The sequence below is a fragment of the Rana temporaria genome, chromosome 2 (assembly GCF_905171775.1).
Source record: "Rana temporaria chromosome 2, aRanTem1.1, whole genome shotgun sequence".
Lineage (NCBI taxonomy): Eukaryota > Metazoa > Chordata > Amphibia > Anura > Ranidae > Rana > Rana temporaria.
Window position 1 is genome coordinate 130,513,177 of NC_053490.1, and position 20,733 is coordinate 130,533,909.

Here is a 20,733-nt window from a genome sequence, read left to right on the forward strand (position 1 = left end):
GACCGGACCAAAGTGATCGGAGAAGTTTCCTTCTTAGTCACAACTACTGCTGAGCAGGGCAATGTCAGACTGCTGCAGGGAGACCGCTGCTTCCACAAAGTGAACATTGGTCTTTATCAGCAGCCTTCTGGTGGGGGACAGGACTTTAAACTGGAGCTTGGAGTGAGTTACACACACAGCAACAATAAAACATTTAACAATCAGTGTTTTGATGCACCGTCCCTCGGTTTATTTACTTTAACAGGAAACTTAAATGACATGTGGCTCCAATTCCATCATAATACATGGGAAGTACATTACCTGTGCATTACCATTCTTTTTACTTCACATGCATCAGACATTGACCCCCATATCTTCATCCAGGTTTGCGTTGTCTGCAATGGACATGGAGCAAAAAGATTATGATTCCAGGACAGCTCTACATGTAGCAGCTGCTGAAGGTGAGTAACATGGCTTGTAGACGTCACATATGGGCTTTAAATACAGGAAACCTATAGAGTTTGTCTAAATGTATTATTTTTTTTACTTTTCCAGGGCACTTGGAAGTAGTTAAGTTCCTCTTAGAAGGCTGCAGAGTGAACCCCTATGTAGAGGACAGGTATGTTATTTTGTTGTATGGATTGTTTGTACTTTACCTAATGAGGTTCTCTTGGGAACTTTTGGCCTATCCTGTACTTGATTTAAAGGGGTTGAAAAAGGTAAAAAAAAAAATCCCTAAATAGCTTCCTTTACCTTAGTGCAGTCCTCCTTCACTTACCTCATCCTTCGATTTTTCTTTTAAATGTCCTTATTTCTTCTGAGAAATCCTCACTTCCTGTTCTTCTGTCTGTAACTACACACCGTAATGCGAGGCTTTCTCCCTGGTGTAGAGAAAGCCTCTTGAGGGGGCGAGCAGGAGGGTCAGGACGCCCACTAACACACAGCTCCTTTATCTTTCTGCAAAGTAGAGAGTGTCCTGACTATGCTGCTCACCCCCTCCCCCCTCAAGAGGCTTTCTCCACACCAGGGAGAAAGCCTTGCATTACTATGTGTAGTTCCAGACAGAAGAACAGGAAGTGAGGATTTCTCAGAAGAAATAGGGACATTTAAAAGCAAAATGGAAGGATGAGGTAATTGAAGGAGGACTGCACCAAGGTAAAGGAAGCTATTTAGGGGAATTTGTTTTACCTTTTACAACACCTTTAAGTCAGTGGTTATTTAAAAGGGATGCTTACTGCAATGTCTGACATAAACAAAGCCACTGGAGGGTAAATCTACACATATGTGCATAAAATAGGATCATGATATTGTGATTTATCAAGCATATCAAAAGATACATTTACCATAATAACTTAATAAATGTACACCCTCCTTAGATATACTAGTGGATTCCCTTTAATAAGCAGGTCATCCACCCTACACCAGTGAGTAGCTTATGCCATACAGCAAGCAATATTTTGCTCAACACAAGTTCAAATAGTTTGACACTATATAATAATCTATTGATCTGTGTATTTTGTCTGGCAGCTTTCACACAAAGTAATTTCTTTATCGTACATCACGGGACACAGAGCAGCATAGCCATTACACATGGGTTATATAGTGTACCTTCAGGTGATGGACACTGGCACTCTCCGACAGGAAGTTCCCTCCCTATATAACCCCCACCCATAGTGGGAGTACCTCAGTTTTTTCGCCAGTGTCTTAGGTGTTGGTGCACGTTGAAGAGCTCTGCCTATAGTTGTCCTTGGGACCCGGGCAAGCCTACCGGATCCGTCCAAGGTGCTTCATAGCCAAAGTGGACGGTACCCGGGCCCCAAGTCGTGGAGGGGTTCTGCCTATAATGCCTCTCTTTGGGAGGGCTGGACTCTGGGTTCCAGGACTGGTTTTTAACCTAGCAATCCTGATGCCAGCAGTGCTATATAGGTCCAGGTGTGTGGTGTTCCTAAATTGGACCCCGGTCCCTGAAGGTCTATGACCATACCCACGGAGATGGGGGAAGATTGGGGCCTTTGGCAATACCCTGCGGCGTGGAGAAGGTAAGCGAGGGCCCACGGAACTTGGTTTGTCAGTGGGCCCTCCACAGGGGATTCGGGGGCAGCCTATTTTATGCCTCTGTGCATGGGCAATATATATATCACCACAAAGTCTGTTTGCACTGGATGGTTTTCTCCCCCATGTGATTTTTCCCCTGGCTGGTCTAGAGGCTTGCTGCGCTGCCATAGAGGGAAGGGTCCTGGAAAAAGTAAGCTGGACTTACCTCCCAGAGATGGGAGTCTTCCCTGGGTGCCTGTCTCTCCCCATAGCTCCGTCAGCGTCCACGCTGTCTCCCTGAGACTTCCTGGTTCCTCCAGCGGCGTCAGACGTGCGCGCGCGCACGTTGTAAATAACTTCGGCGACGCAGCGTAGGGGGGCGGGTTGAGCGCAGGGCGGTCCTTCTGAAGCCTATATTAGGCTCTCAGTCAGTCACGATCGCCGTGGGACACGGAGCTGCAGCCTGAGCTGCGTATGGTTTGTTATACCAGGGTTTTTTTGGGGGAGAGTGACACCCGGTGGCCAATTTGGAGTACACACCCTAATAAGAGCTTGGCTCTTAAGTAGTGATTCTAAAAAAGCCGGTGTACTTGCAGCAGCCTAAGCTAGTGTAAACCCAGGCGTCTGGACCAGCAATTTAAGGGGGTAATACCTGGCTCATAGTGGTCCTATGAGTGACAAGCCCTTGGGGCATTGTATTACTTTTCCTCTTAGGTTTTGGGAAACAAGGATTTGTAATATTACCCTAACCTATTACTATTTCTATTTTAGTAACCAACGCCTCTCTTGTTAGGGGGCGTGTATTTACTCCGACTTAATAGTCAGTAGTATTATAGCGGAGTACCTTGGGTTTGTATCATGGCTCCTAAGGGCGCAGGAGGCTCCAAAAATGCCAAGGGCCCAAAGAAACAGAAGGGTTCCCCATCGGGCTCTGAGGATCTCGGCCAATCGTCGGCTGTGCCTTCCTCCCCAGATAAGCTGGAGGTTGCTGCCCTAGATGTGCCACCAGGGGTGTTGGATGCTGCGGCTGGCCCCATTCAACCAACTCCTACCTTTGTTACGGAGGAGATGTTAGCCACCACCTTGAGTGGTTTTGAGCGGAGAATGGCTGCTTTGATTTCAGCCTCATTACCTGGGAAGAAGCGGGCTAGGTCCCCATCCCCTAGGGTTGAGTCTCCAGATGAAGAGATCCTTTCCGCAGAGGAATTAGATTTCTCAACGGAGCAAGGGGAAGACCACTTGGAACAGGGTTCTGAGGAGTCCACTATAGAGGAGCCGTTTTCAGCTTCCCAAGCAGAGAGGTTATGGATCCAGTCCCTAGCGGACATGGTACGGACGGAGTTTAAGTTACCCCTGCCTGAACCTCAGGCTGCCGTATCCTCTCTAGGTTCCCTAAGGGCACCTCAATCCAATGCAGTGTTTCCGGTCCATCCCTTACTGAGGGACCTAATTTTTCAGGACTGGGTCAAACCAGATAGGATTTTTCTTCCTCCTAAAAGGTTCTCAGTGCTGTATCCTTTGGAAGAAAGTTTTTCTAAGAAATGGGTTGTCCCTACAGTGGACGCAGCCATTTCATGTGTGAACAAAGCCTTAACTTGTCCAGTAGACAATATTCATATGTTCAAGGACCCTGTCGATAAGAGACTTGAAACGTTGTTAAAGGCTTCCTTTGCCACTGCAGGTGCAGTAGTTCAACCAGCTGTGGCTGCCATTGGAGTATGCCAGGCATTGAAGGAACAGACCAAACAGGTCTTAAGGGACCTTCCGGCAGAACAAGCTCAGGACCTAGCTGACTTGCCCAGAGCTTTATGTTTTGCCGTTGACGCCATTAAGGATTCCATCCAGCAAGCTTCTCGTTTATCCTTATTTCTGGTTCATATGAGGAGGCTTCTCTGGTTAAAAAACTGGTCTGCAGAAACCCCCTGCAAGAAACTCTTAACGGGTTTTTCCTTCCAGGGTGAAAGATTGTTTGGAGATGATCTAGACAAATATATTCAGAAGATCTCCAGTGGCAAAAGCACTCTTTTGCCTGTTAAGAAGAGGTTTCGGGGACCTGCCTTTAAACGTCCAACCTCTCTAGTCTCAGGACCGTCACCCTCTAGGCAGTATCGACGGCCTGCTGGCCGTTCGCCTGCTAACAGGTCGCAAGGGCAAGCTTCAGGCAACAAGAAGCCATGGTTTCGTAAACCAATTAAAGCTGCCCCTAAAGCGAATTTGTGAAGGAACGCCCCCACTCTCTCGGGTGGGGGGAAGACTCCGCTTCTTCTCGGAGCTTTGGAAGGCCAGAATCTCCGACCAATGGGTTCTGTCCTCAGTGGCCCAGGGGTACAAGCTGGAGTTTTGGGGGTTTCCCCCTCCCCACTTCCAGGAGTCAAGGTTCCCAAGCGATCCTCAAAAAGGAGTCTCGCTTCTAGCGGCCCTAGACCGCCTCTTAAATCAAGGGGTGATCATGGAGGTACCAGCCCTGGAGCGCGGACAAGGATTTTATTCAAATCTATTTGTAGTCCCGAAGCCCAACGGCGATGTAAGACCAATACTGGATCTAAAAGCCCTAAACCGCTTCCTAAAGATTCGCTCTTTCCGAATGGAATCTGTTCGTTCGGTAGTGGCCGCCCTACAAGGGAAAGAATTCCTCGCATCTATCGATATCAAGGATGCATACCTGCACGTCCCGATCTTTCCCGGGCATTTCAAGTTTCTCCGATTTGCTCTGGGACATCGGCATTTTCAGTTCGTGGCCTTGCCCTTCGGGCTAGCCACGGCCCCTCGGGTTTTCACAAAAATTCTGGCCCCAGTTCTGGCCAACCTAAGATCTCAGGGGATCCTGGTTATGGCTTATTTAGACGATCTTATAGTGATCGATCTCTCAGAGGCCAGTCTGAGGCAAGCAGTAGGCCTAGTGGTAACCTACCTGGAATCTCTGGGTTGGATCCTAAATCAGGACAAATCGGCCTTACAGCCCACAAGAAGATTGGAATATCTTGGGCTGATTCTAGATACTGTGCATCAGAAAATCTTTCTTCCCCAGTCCAGGGTGGATTCTATAAGGGAGCTAATTCAAGTAATTCTAAGCAGCGCAAGGCCGACCGTTCGTCTGTGTATGCGCCTATTGGGCAAGTTGGTGGCGACCTTCGAAGCGGTGCCCTACGCCCAAATCCACTCTCGAAAACTACAGAGAGCAATTCTCGCAGCCTGGGACAAGAGGGTCCAGGCCCTGGATCTTCCCATATCTCTATCCCATGCAGCACGTCAGAGTCTGTGCTGGTGGTTAGCCCCACACAACCTTCTAAGGGGAAGATCGTTCAGTCCAGTCTCATGGAGAATTGTTACCACAGACGCGAGTCTATCGGGTTGGGGTGCAGTCCTGGAAGGATTGACCCAGCAGGGGAAGTGGTCAAAAAGAGAGTCGACTCTATCCATAAATGTCCTAGAGATACGAGCAGCCCGGTTGGCTCTAGTAGCATGGACGGATGTATTACAGGACTCCCCAGTAAGGATACAGTCCGACAACGCCACTGCCGTGGCTTATATAAACCACCAGGGCGGCACCAGAAGTCTGGCAGCCCAGAGAGAGGTGGACCGAATCTTTTCTTGGGCAGAGACCCATATTCCATGCATTTCAGCAGTGTTTATCCCCGGAGTGGACAATTGGCAGGCGGATTTTCTCAGCCGCCAACAAATGTCCCCGGGAGAATGGTCTCTCCATCCCGAAGTGTTTCAGGACATCTGCCAGAGATGGGGAACTCCGGAGGTGGATGTCATGGCCTCCAGGTTCAATACAAAACTAATCAAATTTGTATCCCGGACAAGGGATCCATTGGCCTGCGGGACGGACGCCCTGGTATGTCCTTGGCAACAGTTTGCGCTGATTTACGCCTTCCCTCCGTTACGGATGCTACCCCGTCTTCTTCACAGAATCCAGGTGGAGCGCAAACCAACGATTCTGGTAGCCCCGGCTTGGCCCCGGAGGCCTTGGTACTCCTTAATAATAAGGATGGCAATAGAGGAACCGTGGGTCCTCCCGTTGCGGCCGGACCTCCTCTCACAAGGGCCATTCTTCCATCCTGCCTTACCAGCCTTAAATTTGACGGCCTGGCGGCTGAATCCCTAATTCTTAAAAACAGGGGCCTTTCTGGCCAGGTTATTTCCACCCTAGTTAATGCTAGAAAGCCAGTCTCTAGACTTATATACTATAGGGTGTGGAAAGCCTACATTGCATGGTGTGAGGCTAGGAAGTGGCTTCCCCGCAAGTATGTCATCGGGAGAATCTTGGATTTCCTACAGTTAGGAGTAGAGAAGGGTCTAGCTGTTAGCACAATCAAGGGGCAGGTTTCTGCCTTATCAGTCTTTTTCCAAAGACCCTTGGCCTCTCACTCTCTAATAAAGTCGTTCTTACAAGGGGTTATTCGGATTAATCCTCCGGTGAAGGCTCCCCTGTATCCTTGGGATTTAAATTTGGTTCTATCGGCCTTACAATTCCAGCCTTTTGAACCCTTATCTGAGATCCCGCTGGTCTTGTTAACTAGAAAATTGTTTTTTTTGGGGGCTATGTCTTCCGCCAGGAGGGTGTCGGAACTGGCAGCCTTGTCGTGTAAGGCACCCTATTTAGTACTACATAAGGACAGGGTCGTTCTTCGGCCACATCCGTCCTTTCTTCCGAAAGTAGTATCTAGTTTTGATCTAAATCAGGACTTGATTCTTCCGTCATTTTTTCCTAAACCTTCTTCAAAGAAGGAGAGATTGCTACATTCCTTAGATGTGGTCAGGGCTGTTAGGATTTATTTGAAGGCCACAGCCCAGGTTCGCAAGACTGACGTCTTGTTTATTCTGCCAGAAGGACCCAAGAAGGGTCAGGCAGCGTCTAAAGCCACCATTTCCAAATGGATTAGACAGTTGATTATTCAGGCCTATGGCCTAAAAGGGAAAAACCCGCCTTTGTCGGTTAAGGCTCACTCCACTAGAGCTGTGAGCGCCTCTTGGGCAGCGTATCACCAGGTCTCTATGGCTCAAGTCTGCAGGGCAGCGACCTGGTCATCTGTTCATACGTTTGCTAAATTTTATCAAATGGACGTTAGGAGGAACGCTGATTCAGCCTTCGGGCAGGCGGTTCTACAGGCCGCAGTATAAGGTCCTCTTGTCCTTTGGCACCCGCTGTTTTTTTGCTTTACCTGGATGCTCTCCCTCCCCTCATTTAGCATTGCTTGGGGACATCCCATGTGTAATGGCTATGCTGCTCTGTGTCCTGTGATGTACGATAAAGAAAAAGGGATTTTTAATAACAGCTTACCTGTAAAATCCTTTTCTTGTAGTACATCACGGGACACAGAGCTCCCACCCCTCTTATGGGGAATCTTTGGGAGACACATTGCTTGCTACAAAACTGAGGTACTCCCACTATGGGTGGGGGTTATATAGGGAGGGAACTTCCTGTCGGAGAGTGCCAGTGTCCATCACCTGAAGGTACACTATATAACCCATGTGTAATGGCTATGCTGCTCTGTGTCCCGTGATGTACTACAAGAAAAGGATTTTACAGGTAAGCTGTTATTAAAAATCCCTTTTTTTTCAGTGTCTAAATTATTTCTAAACCCTATGCTCATGCTCAGACATAATCTGACTACAATTAGTAACAGATCCCTAAAGACGTGAGCCCTCACGTGGGCAACATCTTCTGATTGGGAAGGTTATTGATCCCCAGAGATCAGCAGCTTTGAGGTACCTGCATAGATCTGCAGTCACTTTTCAGTCCAACTGATATCAGGGGAAATGTGTAGCGACCCCCCCTGGCCAGAGTAGAGGATAACCTCCGTGCAGGGAGAGGGCTGACATTACCCCAAGGTGGATCCATGGTCACAGTGGAGATGGTCATGAGAATGATGGGCGCCAGTCACTTTAGTCTTTTTTTCAGTTGTTTTTCTCCGTCTCACAGGGAGGGAGGTTTAGGTCTCCATTAGAACACGGTTTCCAGACTCCACCACACTCATCTTCTATCCAAGGGAGTGCCAGGATCCTCTGAGTGTGGACACCGATCCCCCTTCAAAAGGACTTTCGTCTTCTCACTCTTACACCTTGAAAGCTATACCCTACTTGACCAGGCAGTTTGAGGAATTCTGTGCTAGGCCGCATACAGATCCCAGATGTACACAACAATAACCATTGCACACACCTCTCCAGGCCACAGCCCGGGGAAGGAAGGAGCGCTTACCTGGTCACTCCCCAGATATTTATAGCCTCCCCTAGCATGCACCACTGGCATGAACCTCCTAGTGGTTGCCAGAAGGGACATAAATGCTCAATAGAACAAGAATATCACTACCCCAATAACTATTACCCCGAGTGCCAGTGACACTCACGGGTGGCAGCAGGGAACTGCCACAATTCTAAACCTAGGGGAAAAACCAAGTGAAGAAAAGTACAGGTTGGCCAGGACAAAGCTATTACCAAGGAAAGACAAATTTATTGGACACCTGACAACAGGTTGGCTACACTGGTTAATTATGGCATCACCTTACATCTATGGATAGCTAATCCGATCACTTTGGTCCATACACACGTAGATTTATTTTGTTTAGCCCACAATAAACAGCTAGGATGGAGAAATTCCCCCTGCTAGCTATTGTATTGAGACATCTACAGCGATTGCAGCTGTCTGAATACCTGAACATTGACTGCAGCTGATAGAATGCAGTCACAGTTCGGGCAACAATTTTATACTTGGTGTGACGGTATCGGTATGATATCCCCGTCAAGCATTCCCTCCTCTCCATACAAGAACATCACAGGATTCCCCACACATGAGTCAAGACTGGATGCTGGAACCAAGACACTTTATTGACACAAAAACTCAGCTTATATGTGGTTACAGCCTGTTAGGAACGCCCCCCTCACACAGTGGGGTTTCCCATACAGATTATAGGAGACAAGTCGGAGCCGACCATGCAGACACGTTTCTTTAGATAAAGACATCACTGGAGTTAATTACTACACTGAAGCAATCAGAATAATTAACATACTACTTCTCTAATCATTTAGCCTGATGATACAATACACATCTTTTAAGGGTAAACACAGATCTTCTTTACACAACACAATAGATCAATTAACCTTTAGAAATAGTGAGGGGACATTAGCACGTCAATAACCTGTCAGAGGAATGAATCACACATGAAATTCCTTTCTACCTCTACCCATGGCTAGCAGGGAGCAGTACACTGAGACATATAGGCAAATGTATCACAATGGCCCCCCTTTTGCTCCCTGCTCCGGCAAATCCGGTTGGACCTTCCCTGGTCCAGTAGGGTTGACGGGTTCAGAGCTTTTAGTCCGAGGTTAACTCCGTTTGGCATGACTGACCTCCCTTGACAACTGCTTCAGACTCAGGTATGTCACCGGGTCGTCAGATCACACGCCGGTCAGTCCCCAAGTCTTTGTGCGATCTGCAAAGTCACCAGAAGTCAGTGTGAAGACAGCGAATGGGTCTGTGCGCCGCCGTCTAGGTGTCCCGCTATGGGAGGGGGCAGGTTATGGCTCTGAAGTGACAATCACAGGAGATTCATAAAAAGGAAAAGTTATATTTGTTGTAGCACTGGTGCTCAGAGTCCGGGGGGGGGGGGAGAGGGGACTCAGAGCCCCATAAGGTCAGCCACCCCCTGCTCCCTCCGCAGCCGCCGGTTCTCCTCTTGGAGCTTCTCCAGCTCCATCTCCAGTTCATGGAGCCTGGGGGGGTCAGCCTGCTGTGACCTCAGGTGGTTGTTCTCCTCCTCCATGCGGCTTATGCACTCCTCCAGCTCTATGTACTCACGGATCAGATCCTGCTTGCTCATGTCCTGCAGGCTCTCCACGTGGTCCTTCATCATCAGGAACTGGGTGGTGGTGTAAGGGGCCACCGGTGGGCCCTTGGCGAACATCTCGGCCCGCATCTGGGACGCCCGCTGCGACTCCCTCTCCTCCAGTCGCTTCTTCTCCTCCCAGGTCCGCTGGTTATACGGCTTCCAGGACCTCTTCTTCTTGGGGGGTAGCTGGCGGTGCCTCTTTCTGCCCAGCTCCCTCCAGGGCCCCTCCGTCTCATGGCTGTCGCCCATGACCAGCTGACAATGGTGTTCCCTGTTGTCCGTAATACCCGATTGTACCGTGAGGACTTCGTAAACGGTGTCCGATGGTTCTTCCGGACCCAGCTCCTGGAGATCCCAAGCCGAGTCTACACAATGGGCTGCTGCTGGTGGGCGGTACCCAGGTTGAGACCAATTTGACCTGGTGTTGTCGTTCATGGGGCAATTCTGCTCAAAGTGACCCAGCTGTTTGCACCGGAAGCAGCGTTGTTCGTTGTCCTCCTGGCGTGGGTAGCGAGGGCTAGATGTCACCGGTCTGTTAGGAGGTTGGTATCTAGCGGCTGGTGGGTGTGAGGGCGCCGTTGGTCGTGGAGGTTGTACCCGTGGTGTGACCTGGTTCGTCTTGCGAGTATCCGCATATTCATCCGCCAACTTCGCGGCCTCTGGTAGAGTCATGGGCCTGCGATCTCTCACCCAATCTTTGACATCCGTCTGGATGTGATTGTAAAATTGCTCCAGGAGCATTAGTTGCAAAATGTCCTCTGCGGTGGCGGCCTGGCTGCTGTTAACCCAGTTAGAGGCCGACAGGGACAACTGGCATGCCCACTCCGCATAAGAGTCTTTCATGGTTTTGCGTGAGTCCCTGAACTTCTGTCGGTGGGACTCTGGGGTTACTGCATAACGAGCTAGGAGCACTTCTTTAACCCGGGGGTAGCTATGGATATCCTGATCTGGCACGGTCCGGAAAGCATCAGAAGCTTTGCCTGACAGTTTGCCTGACAATATTGCAACCCACTCTCCTCTAGCTATTCGGTGCAGGTCACATTGTCGCTCAAAATCCGCCAGGAAGTTATCAATCTCACAGTCCTTTTCATCAAAAGCTTTAAAAGCGCTAAACGGAATCTTCCTTGCGTCTGCTGTGCTGTACTCACTGTTTGGAGAATGTGCGGCTGCTGGTTGGACTGCTGCCAGTTTTAACTGTAGCTCTGCGTCTCTTATTTGTTTAGCCTTCTGTAGCTCTGCGTCTCTTATTTGTTTAGCCTCCTGTAGTTCTGCGTCTCTTATTTGTTTGTCTCTTATTTGTTTAGCCTCCTCCGCTAACAGGTCCATCACTTTCAGCACCACATCCGGCGTTGGGTTCGGGCCGAACCAAGCTAGCTTCTCTCTCATTAGCTTGTTGGCTGGTGATTCCTCTTCCTGAATCACTGGTGTCTCCATCTCTTGTACTGCTGGCGTTGCTGCAATCACGTTCTCCTGGTCTATCTCCATTGATTCTGCTATGATGACCCGCTCGGTTTTGTTGCTAGCAATCCTTCCACGAACTTCCAGTAGTTCTTCCAGTGTCTGCTTGGAATCCCGGGTGTAAAGGAGAGTAGAAGGGAAAATCCCACTGCTACCAACCAATTGTGACGGTATCGGTATGATATCCCCGTCAAGCATTCCCTCCTCTCCATACAAGAACATCACAGGATTCCCCACACATGAGTCAAGACTGGATGCTGGAACCAAGACACTTTATTGACACAAAAACTCAGCTTATATGTGGTTACAGCCTGTTAGGAACGCCCCCCTCACACAGTGGGGTTTCCCATACAGATTATAGGAGACAAGTCGGAGCCGACCATGCAGACACGTTTCTTTAGATAAAGACATCACTGGAGTTAATTACTACACTGAAGCAATCAGAATAATTAACATACTACTTCTCTAATCATTTAGCCTGATGATACAATACACATCTTTTAAGGGTAAACACAGATCTTCTTTACACAACACAATAGATCAATTAACCTTTAGAAATAGTGAGGGGACATTAGCACGTCAATAACCTGTCAGAGGAATGAATCACACATGAAATTCCTTTCTACCTCTACCCATGGCTAGCAGGGAGCAGTACACTGAGACATATAGGCAAATGTATCACACTTGGCTCCCCTGATTATTCAATCAAAGTTTCTTGAGCCTGGGTGGTGCCTAAACGGCATCCCAGTCTTAGTCTGTAGGGTTGAATATTGAGTTGCCAACCCTTTGCAGCTATTACAGCTTCAACTCTTCTGTGAAGGCTGTCCACAAGGTTTAGTAGTTTGTCTAGGAAATGTTTGACCATTCTTCCAGAAGCACATTTGTGAGGTCAGGCAATGATGTGGATGAGAAGGCCTGGCTCACATTCTTTTCTCTAATTCATCCCAAAGATGTTCTATTGGGTTGAGGTGCATGCCAGTCATTTTTCTCCACCGGTCCTGCTGATGAGTTTTAGGACCTTCTACAGCCCTGTCCAGCTCTCCTACATTAACTGCCTGTCTCCTGGAATCTCCTCCATGCTCTTGGGACTGTTTAATTCCGTTTTAAATGATTTAAGTTTGACACAAATTTAAACACAAGAAAGCTGCTATGCTTAGCCTATCTAAGAAATAGTATATTAAACCTTCCTGAAAACCAGGAAGTAATAGAAGAAATGTAAAATAAAAATATGCGATCAGCATATAGTTTAAAAATAGTGATTATGAGAATGAAGATCTACTTTAATTATACAAGATGGGTTTTAATAAAGTAAAATATGTCATAGCGAATGAACTTTAAAGTGGTTGTAAATCTCTGCCAATAAATTTAAACTATGCATATGCCTCTAAAATTTGTACTTGTCTCTATCCAGAGCACTAAGTGTCATTTTATGTCTGCTGCTTTGTTCCTCTATCTGCATGAGTCCCTTCTGACAAGTTTTCCTGACACCAAGAGAAAAAAGGTGACACAGGAGGGAGCTCCAGCACACCTACAGCCTATAAACAGATTACACAGATAACAGATAAACAGATACAACTTATGTAGGAGGATTTGTTTCATCTCTGTAGATCGCCTTAGGCCATTCACTGCACTTGGTATATGTAAGGGTTTACAATGACTTAAAGGGGTTGTAAAGGTACAATTTTTTTTTCCTAAATAGCTTCCTTTACCTCAGTGCAGTCCTCCTTCACTTACCTCATCCTTCAATTTTGCTTTTAAATGTCCTTATTTCTTCTGAGAAATCCTCACTTCCTATTCTTCTGTCTGTAACTACACACAGTAATATGAGGCTTTCTCCCTGGTGTGGAGTGTCGTGCTCGCCCCCTCCCTTGGACTACAGGAGGGTCAGGACGCTCTCTACGTTGCAGATAGAGAAAGGAGCTGTGTGTTTGTGGGCGTCCTGACTCTCCAGGGAGAAAGTCTTGCATTACTGTGTGTAGTTACAGACAGAAGAACAGGAAGTGAGGATTTCTCAGAAGAAATAAGGACATTTAAAAGCAAAATGGAAGGATGAGGTAAGTGAAGGAGGACTGCACTAAGGTAAAGGAAGCTATTTAGGAAAAAAAATTGTACCTTTACAACCCCTTTAATTCATTAAAACAGTAAAAATTATTTGTTAAATGTTTCAGAATGAAAGACCATGAGAAGAACTACAGAATGTTTTTAGCATTATCTGACAAATCTATTTGTATTATTCCTAGGTGGGGTAACACCGCTTTACAAGATGCAATCAGGTTTGAGCAGCAAGACGTTGCAAACTTGTTGATGCAATATCAAGATAGCTATACAAGCAGCCTGAAGAGAACAGAAGATGAGCGGAGACAGATGTCACTGGAAAATTTAGAGAGTATGGTGTAGTCCATTCTATGACGGGCTCTCTTAATATCATATTGGCCTTGCACATATGACAGCAAAACATTCAGATTTTACCATTTACCTCTATACTAGAGGGGGACAATGAATTTGCATCTGCACAATGTTTGCTCTGCTGTGTTTTGTTGTTGAATCTTGTAGCGCTTGAGACCTAAAGGATAGAAATCACTGTGTGGCTGGGGAACACGCAATCTGTAAATAAGAGCGCCTCATCTAATTGCACTGGACACAAGACATGTTATAAATATATTGTCACCCTAGTTAGGTTTGACCTTTATGAAATGGAAGCATGAAGTTATATTATATGTAGAACATATTTTTGTATCCAAGCTAAGAAAGTTTGTCATGTTCCGAAGTATAGATATAGACCCAGCCATTTGGTGCCTAAACAGAATGTCTTGAAGATGGTGATAAAAGTGGGCATTTTCTATAAATACCAACCTGTCCAGTCAGTATTACTGACTGTTAATATAATAAAAAAAAAAATCTATATTAATATTTATTTTCTTTAATCTTTATAATGCTGACATTTTTGAAGCACGTTACAGATTTCAGTCTTTGCACTCATAGGAGCCTACAATGCTTAACCCCCGATTGGCTGTCACAGTGATCACATGATCGGGAGCCCGTCCTGCCAGCTACCAATCATAACATGTGACCAGGAGCTGTCTGTGATAGCCCAGTTACTGTGCTGGGAGCTCAGGAACCTCTGATGCTATGGACTCATATGTGCAGTATGTGGGGGCGCTTAAAGAGGGGTTCCAACCACAATTAGCATTTTTTAAATGTATGTCCTTTCATCATGCGTTTTTATAATATAAATCTGGTCACTTACTATTTTACAATCCGACGCCGCTCCGCATAGTTATTCAAAAAAGATAGTTTATAAAACTATATCTACACCGTTGTCATTTTGCTTGTGGGCATTGTGAAGCCAACAAGCACTTACCTCCTGGATGGGGAGTGATAATTGGACAGCGCACTGCATCCTGGGAAATGATGACACACATTTCCCAGGAGCATTAGAAGGAGATGATGTCAGAATCCTAGGTGATTCCAAAGGCAGATTTCGTGGGACCACATAGCAACAGGCATTTCCAGATGAGTAAAACATTTTATTTTATTTTTTTTAAGGTCTAATGAGCACAATAATGAAAAAAAAAATTGGGGATGGAAACTCTACTTTAAGGTCCATCCTCCTTGCCACCACAAATATGCATTACATGGTTGGTAAGAGGTTAATTCTTCCAAATACATTCTTGGGGGGGGGGGGAATACTCCAATAAAACCCAGGAGGCACATACAAATCTTTACTATGGACTGGTCTGAATCCCTTTGCATTGCAAAAGAAGGGTATTATTTAAATGTATCGAAACCCAAGAACAAATTAGTAGAATATTATAGTTTACCAGTCCTTAGAAATTATGGATGCATCGGTTTTCATTTTTAAAGGGTTACTAAACCCTTGTGTTTTTTATTTATTTTTTTCAAATAACAAACATATCATGTGTATAAAAATATTACCGCGCTACTATAAGTGATAAATCAACTGCTGCAAAACACTTAAAAAGGTGTAACCATACCTTGTGAGAAATATTGTGTATAGAAATAGTGCTGAGCTGTTAAAATGTTGTATAATGTGCAAGAATCTCCAATAAAGGAAAAAGTTCCAAATGTTTGGTGCTGATTGCTAAAAAATATAGAACAAAAAAAATTCTGGGTGCTGAAACCAAAGAAAAAAAGACTAATGCCGCGTACACACGATCGGTTCGTCTGATGAAAACGGTCTGATAGACCGTTTTCATCTGATGGACCGTTTTCATCAGACGAACCGATCGTGTGTGGGCCCCATCGGTGAAAAAACTAGGAACTTGTTTTAAAATTATCTGATGGTTAAAAAACCGATAGAAAAAAAACATCGTCTGTGGGCACGTCCATCGCATGCTCAGAATCAAGTCGACGCATGCTCGGAAGCATTGAACTTCATTTTTCTCAGCACGTTGTTGTGTTTTTTACGTCACCGTGTTCTGACACGATCGTTTTTTTAACTGATGGTGTGTAGGCAAGACTGATGAAAGTCAGCTTCATCGGATATCTGATGAAAAAATACATCAGACCGTTTCATTGGATGAACCGATCGTGTGTACAGGGCATAAAAGTAATCTCTACGGAAAAAAACTTACCAGCAAGTGCTGTGGCAATGGTAATGTGCAAAATATACACACACAAATCCTAAATTGAGAAACATGCGTGATAATCCAAATGGTAACACAGTACAGAGAAGAAACTATCAATAACTTATTGCATGATAAACAAAGACATGCATAGAAAATATAAAAGTCCAAAGTGCACAAGTAAAGTGTAATGTGCTGAATAAGTGCCGATTTCTTATATAGTGTTCACACTCAAGTGCTCTTCTTGTGGTAATGGATAGGTGGCCCCTTACCTTACTGCTGTGAGGTTACAGCAAGTAAAAAAAAAAAAAAATCTCGATCCGACCTGGTGCTGTTTCAAAGCATGGAGGTATGTTGCTATGTTGCCTGAACAGCTCGCCTATTCGTGGAGTGTCTTCCAAGGGTATGGGGTATCACAATAGCGTACCCGAATGGTAGGGAGAGGATAAAGAGGAGTCCCAATATAGTGTAGTATTTTTCATAAACTTCGTATTTGATAAATAAAAGCAGTGGTACTTGCATTTAAAAAAATGTAAACAGACATATTAGATACGAGCGCGGAGCTTGTCCACGTCACCTCCAGTGCCTGTAATGTCCCTACGCGTGGCGTCATCAAACACGTGACTTCATCAGGGGGCTGCGGTAAGGTTTTTTCTCGTAGCGATTACTTTTAGTCTTTTTTTCTTTGGATTCAGCACCCAGAATTTTTTTTGTTCTATATTTTTTAGCAATCCGCACCAAATATTTGGAACTTTTTCCTTTTATTGGAGATTCTTGCACATTATACAACATTTTAACAGCTCAGCACTATTTCTATACACAACAAACATATCATACTTGCCTCCTCTGTGCAGTTGGTTTTGCACAGAGTGGCCCCGATCCTCCTCTTCTGGGGTCCCACAGCAGCGCTGGTGGCTCCTCCTCTTCGAGTGCCCCATCAGAGAAGCGCTTTTGCACAGAGTGGCCCCGATCCTCCTCTTCTGGTGTCCCTCAGCGGCGCTGGTGGCTCCTCCTCTTCTCGAGTGCCCCATCAGAGAAGCGCTTTTGCACAGAGTGGCCCCGATCCTCCTCCCCTCGGGTTACCCTCAGCGGCGCTGGTGGCTCCTCCTCTTCTCGAGTGCCCCGTGCGGGCATGCTTCCGTGTCCTGCTGCTGCGTCTATTGACACAGACAGCGAGACTCAGCCACGCCATCTGCATCATTGGATTTGATTGACAGTATCGGGAGACAATGGCTGCGCTGCTATCAATCTATCCAATCAGGTCACAAGACACCGGCCGGAGCTGGTATGCTCATTCCTGTTGTGGGAATTACAAGGCTCAGGTAAGTAAAAGGGGGGCTTGGGGTGCTGCTGCATTACAGTTTTTTTTTCACCTTAAAGTGGAGCTCCCGCTGATCGGAACCCTCCCCCCCTCCGGTGTCACATTTGACACCTTTCAGGGGGGAGGAGGGTGCAGATACCTGTCTAAAGACAGGTATTTTCACCCACTTCTGGCCACAGTCTCAGGTAAACTGCAGGCATGATGTCACCTCCCGTCGCCCCCCCCCCCTTGTGTTCTGGGAACACTCGGCTCCCAATACACAGCGGGAGCCAATCGGCAGGCGTAGCGCGACTCGCGCATGCGCCATAGGGAACCAAGCAGTGAAGCCGGAGCGATTCACTTCCTGGTTCCCTCACCGAGGATGGCAGCAGAGTGACGAGCGATCGCTCGTCCTCTGCTGCGGACGGCGCTGGACTCCAGGACAGGTAAGTGTCCTAATATTAAAAGTCATCAGCTGCAGTATTTGTAGCGGCTGGCTTTTAATATTTTTTTTTCAGCGGACATCCGCTTTAATGAATAGAATGCATTAAGGTGAAAAACTTTGAGGGTTTACAACCCCTTTAAATTGAAGAACATTTTTCAGTAATTCTTGGTATTGCCAGAAATGCCACCTAATCTAAGGACTGGTAAACTGCAATATATTACATTTTTGTTTTTAGGTTTAGATGCACCAATTATGGATTGCTGACCTGCATGTTCTAATGCAACTTCAGCAGTCTTTTGTGTTCCATGAGGTTATTTCAAGTATAATCTAAAGCTTAAACCCCTTTTTTTTTTTTTTTGGATGGCATAAAGGAGGGTTAAAACTGTTGTAATTTTTTTTCTGCCATCTGTGTCTCATTTAGATTTCCCTTCACATCCTGTCCTGTAAACTGAACAGGAGGCGAGAGAATATCTTTCCAATGTGAGGGAAATAGACAGTTGTCACAGAAACAAATGTCCCCATTGGAAAATTTCCTATCAATTCAGGTTCTGGAGGTTGTTCAAACATTTGGACTTACTGGCAGCCAGTAAAAAAAAAAAGGTCAGTTTCTCCTGTCAGTAAATGCCAGTGACAGGAAAAGGTTGCCAGTAAAAAAATATTGGTGCGACGATCGGCTCGCTGGCCGACACTATCCAAGTGATGAAAGTGAAGGCAAGTCCAAACGTTTGAACAACCACGAGAACATGAGTGCGTTTGGGAGGCGCTGGCGGAGTGTGATGTCATGGTGCAAGGGAGCCGAGAGGAGCAGCCAAAGCCTTGTGTGCGGGTCTGCAGGACATGGAGCTGTCACTGTGACTCAGGAGGGTATATGTCATGTCGGTGAGGTGTGATCATCACCTGTACTGCTGCACAATGCTGTCAGTGTCACTGTAAGAGTAAATTTTATGTACGTGTGCCTGCCCATTAAAATTTATTGTCCTGTACCTTAGCTACTTACCATATCAAAAATAAAATAAGAAATACGTTTTTCTTCCTTAAAGTGATACTAAAGTCTCGTTTTTTTTTTTCTATAAAAATGATACCTGTTCTGTGCAAAACCACTGCACAGAGCAGCCCTGGTCCTCCTCTTCTCGGGTCCCTCTCCATTGCTCCTGGCCCCTCCCTCCTCGAGTGCCCCCACAGCAAGCAGCTTGCTATGGGGGCACTCGAGCCAAGATGCAGCTCCGTGTGTCCATTCAGACACAGAGGGTGGCCCGGCACAATTTATCTCTTCATTGGTTGACTGAATTTGATTGACAGCAGTGGAAGCCAATGGCGCTGCACTGCTGTCTCAGCCAATGAGGAGGGGAGTCCATGGCAGCCAAGACATTCCTGCAACATCGATGGATCTAGATGGGCTTAGGTTAGTATTAGAGGGCTTGGGGAGGGGGGTTGGGCAGACTGCATTAAGATAAAAAAAAAAAACTTCTACCTTTACAACCCCTTTCATATCTACCTTAAATCATGTTGCTAATTGCATATTGTACTTGTTTGTAGCCTAACTTAAAAATGTGATTTTGTAACTTTAGGAAATGGCAGTAAAAACGTGTCTGTGCCAGTAAATTTGGGGTTTTGTGTCAGTAAATTTCAATCTAGTAGGTTGGCGATACTGACTTTTATTCCTGGTGACATTGTTGTTCAGTACAATTCGAGAGAGTGAATCTGCCCAAGGTGGGCTCAAGCAACAATAATTGATCCAAAAATGATTTTACCTTTTAGTTATACTTTATATCTCATCTAAAACAATTACAATCACATCTAAGACACACATTGAATTTTTTGCTATTATCTTTTTAGTATTTTTATGTATCCTTTGCATAGCTTATCTTTCTGAATTTAGTAGTTTGTTGCTGGGAATCTGCTTTCTTTCGACTCCAGCAGATCCTGGGTGGAAAAAGAACGTTAGCTCATATTGCACTGAATCTTAGCAGTGCTACTATGTTGCCTTAAACTGGAAAACTGTTTTGAGATTGTAACATGTTGCGATTTTACAAAATGTTTTAAATGTGCCTCTGTTAACATTGTACATCTATTAAACTTGGATAAAAAGCTGTGCGAGTCAAATATTGTGCCGCAGGACATGTGATGCTTTTATGTGCCAATGAAAAGAAAAAAAATGACATCTGCTGGTTACAGTATATAGGTACCAAGATAATATACTGGGGTACATACCTTATAAATTAATGTACACAAGTGTTGGTCTTATAAACTGGTCCCTATATAATAGTTTAATCTCTAATCACATACTGTTTCAGCACTTTTCTTCTAAAAAGTTTAAGTGTGGATATGGGATAGAATGGCCCCAAAAAAAGACACCTGAAGCAAAAATGTTTTTGAGCTACTTGTAGGTTCCACCAAAAAAATTTATGTAAAAATCCAAGTACCTGCTGGAAATTTAAAGAGGAACCCTGATGGTTTACTTCCTTTTTGTTCCCTGCAAAGTAAAAGCATAATGTGCTAGTATGCATTGCATACTAGCACATTATGTGACACTTGCCTACAAGTGAAGCCCACGCTGTCCCCGCTGGAGGCCGAATCCATGTTCGTCCCTCTAGCTTCCAGGGCCACGGCCTCAGGCTCTGTGACAGGCCGGAGTTGCGCGACGTCACTCCAGCGCATGCGTGCAGGAGCCGCCAGTCAAGAAACGGCATGGATGGCCGTTTCTTCACAGCGCATGCGCTGATGACATCATTGGTGCAGTACAAAGTAAATATCTCCTAAACGGCACACGTTTAGGAGATCTTTACAGTACTTAAAGTCTCTATTGTCCGATGTCACGGAGCCAGGCCTGGCAGGGATGTCGGGGATCCCAACAATGATGTTGGGATCTGCCCAGATGCCTGATCAGCAGCTGACTTGGCCTCTCAGTGTGTCACCGAGAGCCTGATTCAGCCATTCCCTGCACTGCCTAATGATCTAGTGAGTGCAGAGCAGGGACCCGGTGACTGATATTTACAGCCCACTGTTTAGGGAAGACAGAGAACTGAGCGATCAGCAGTCATGTGATCATTTGGTCTTTGAGCCGGCAGGGGACAGCTACAGCCATCTAGGGGAGTATGA

At 45.9% G+C, this 20,733-nt stretch overlaps 1 protein-coding gene across 1 annotated transcript in view; it reads left to right on the forward strand.

Moving 5' to 3' along the window:
* GLS2 (glutaminase 2) overlaps positions 1–14,211 on the forward strand; it is a 129,198-nt gene extending 114,987 nt beyond the window's left edge. Inside the window, exons 16-18 of the mRNA XM_040339347.1 lie at positions 364–440; positions 535–598; positions 13,544–14,211. Coding sequence (XP_040195281.1) covers positions 364–440; positions 535–598; positions 13,544–13,700 — 298 coding nt within the window. The 3' untranslated portion in view covers positions 13,701–14,211. The remainder of the gene's footprint in view (positions 1–363; positions 441–534; positions 599–13,543) is intronic.
* Positions 14,212–20,733: the final 6,522 nt, after the last annotated feature.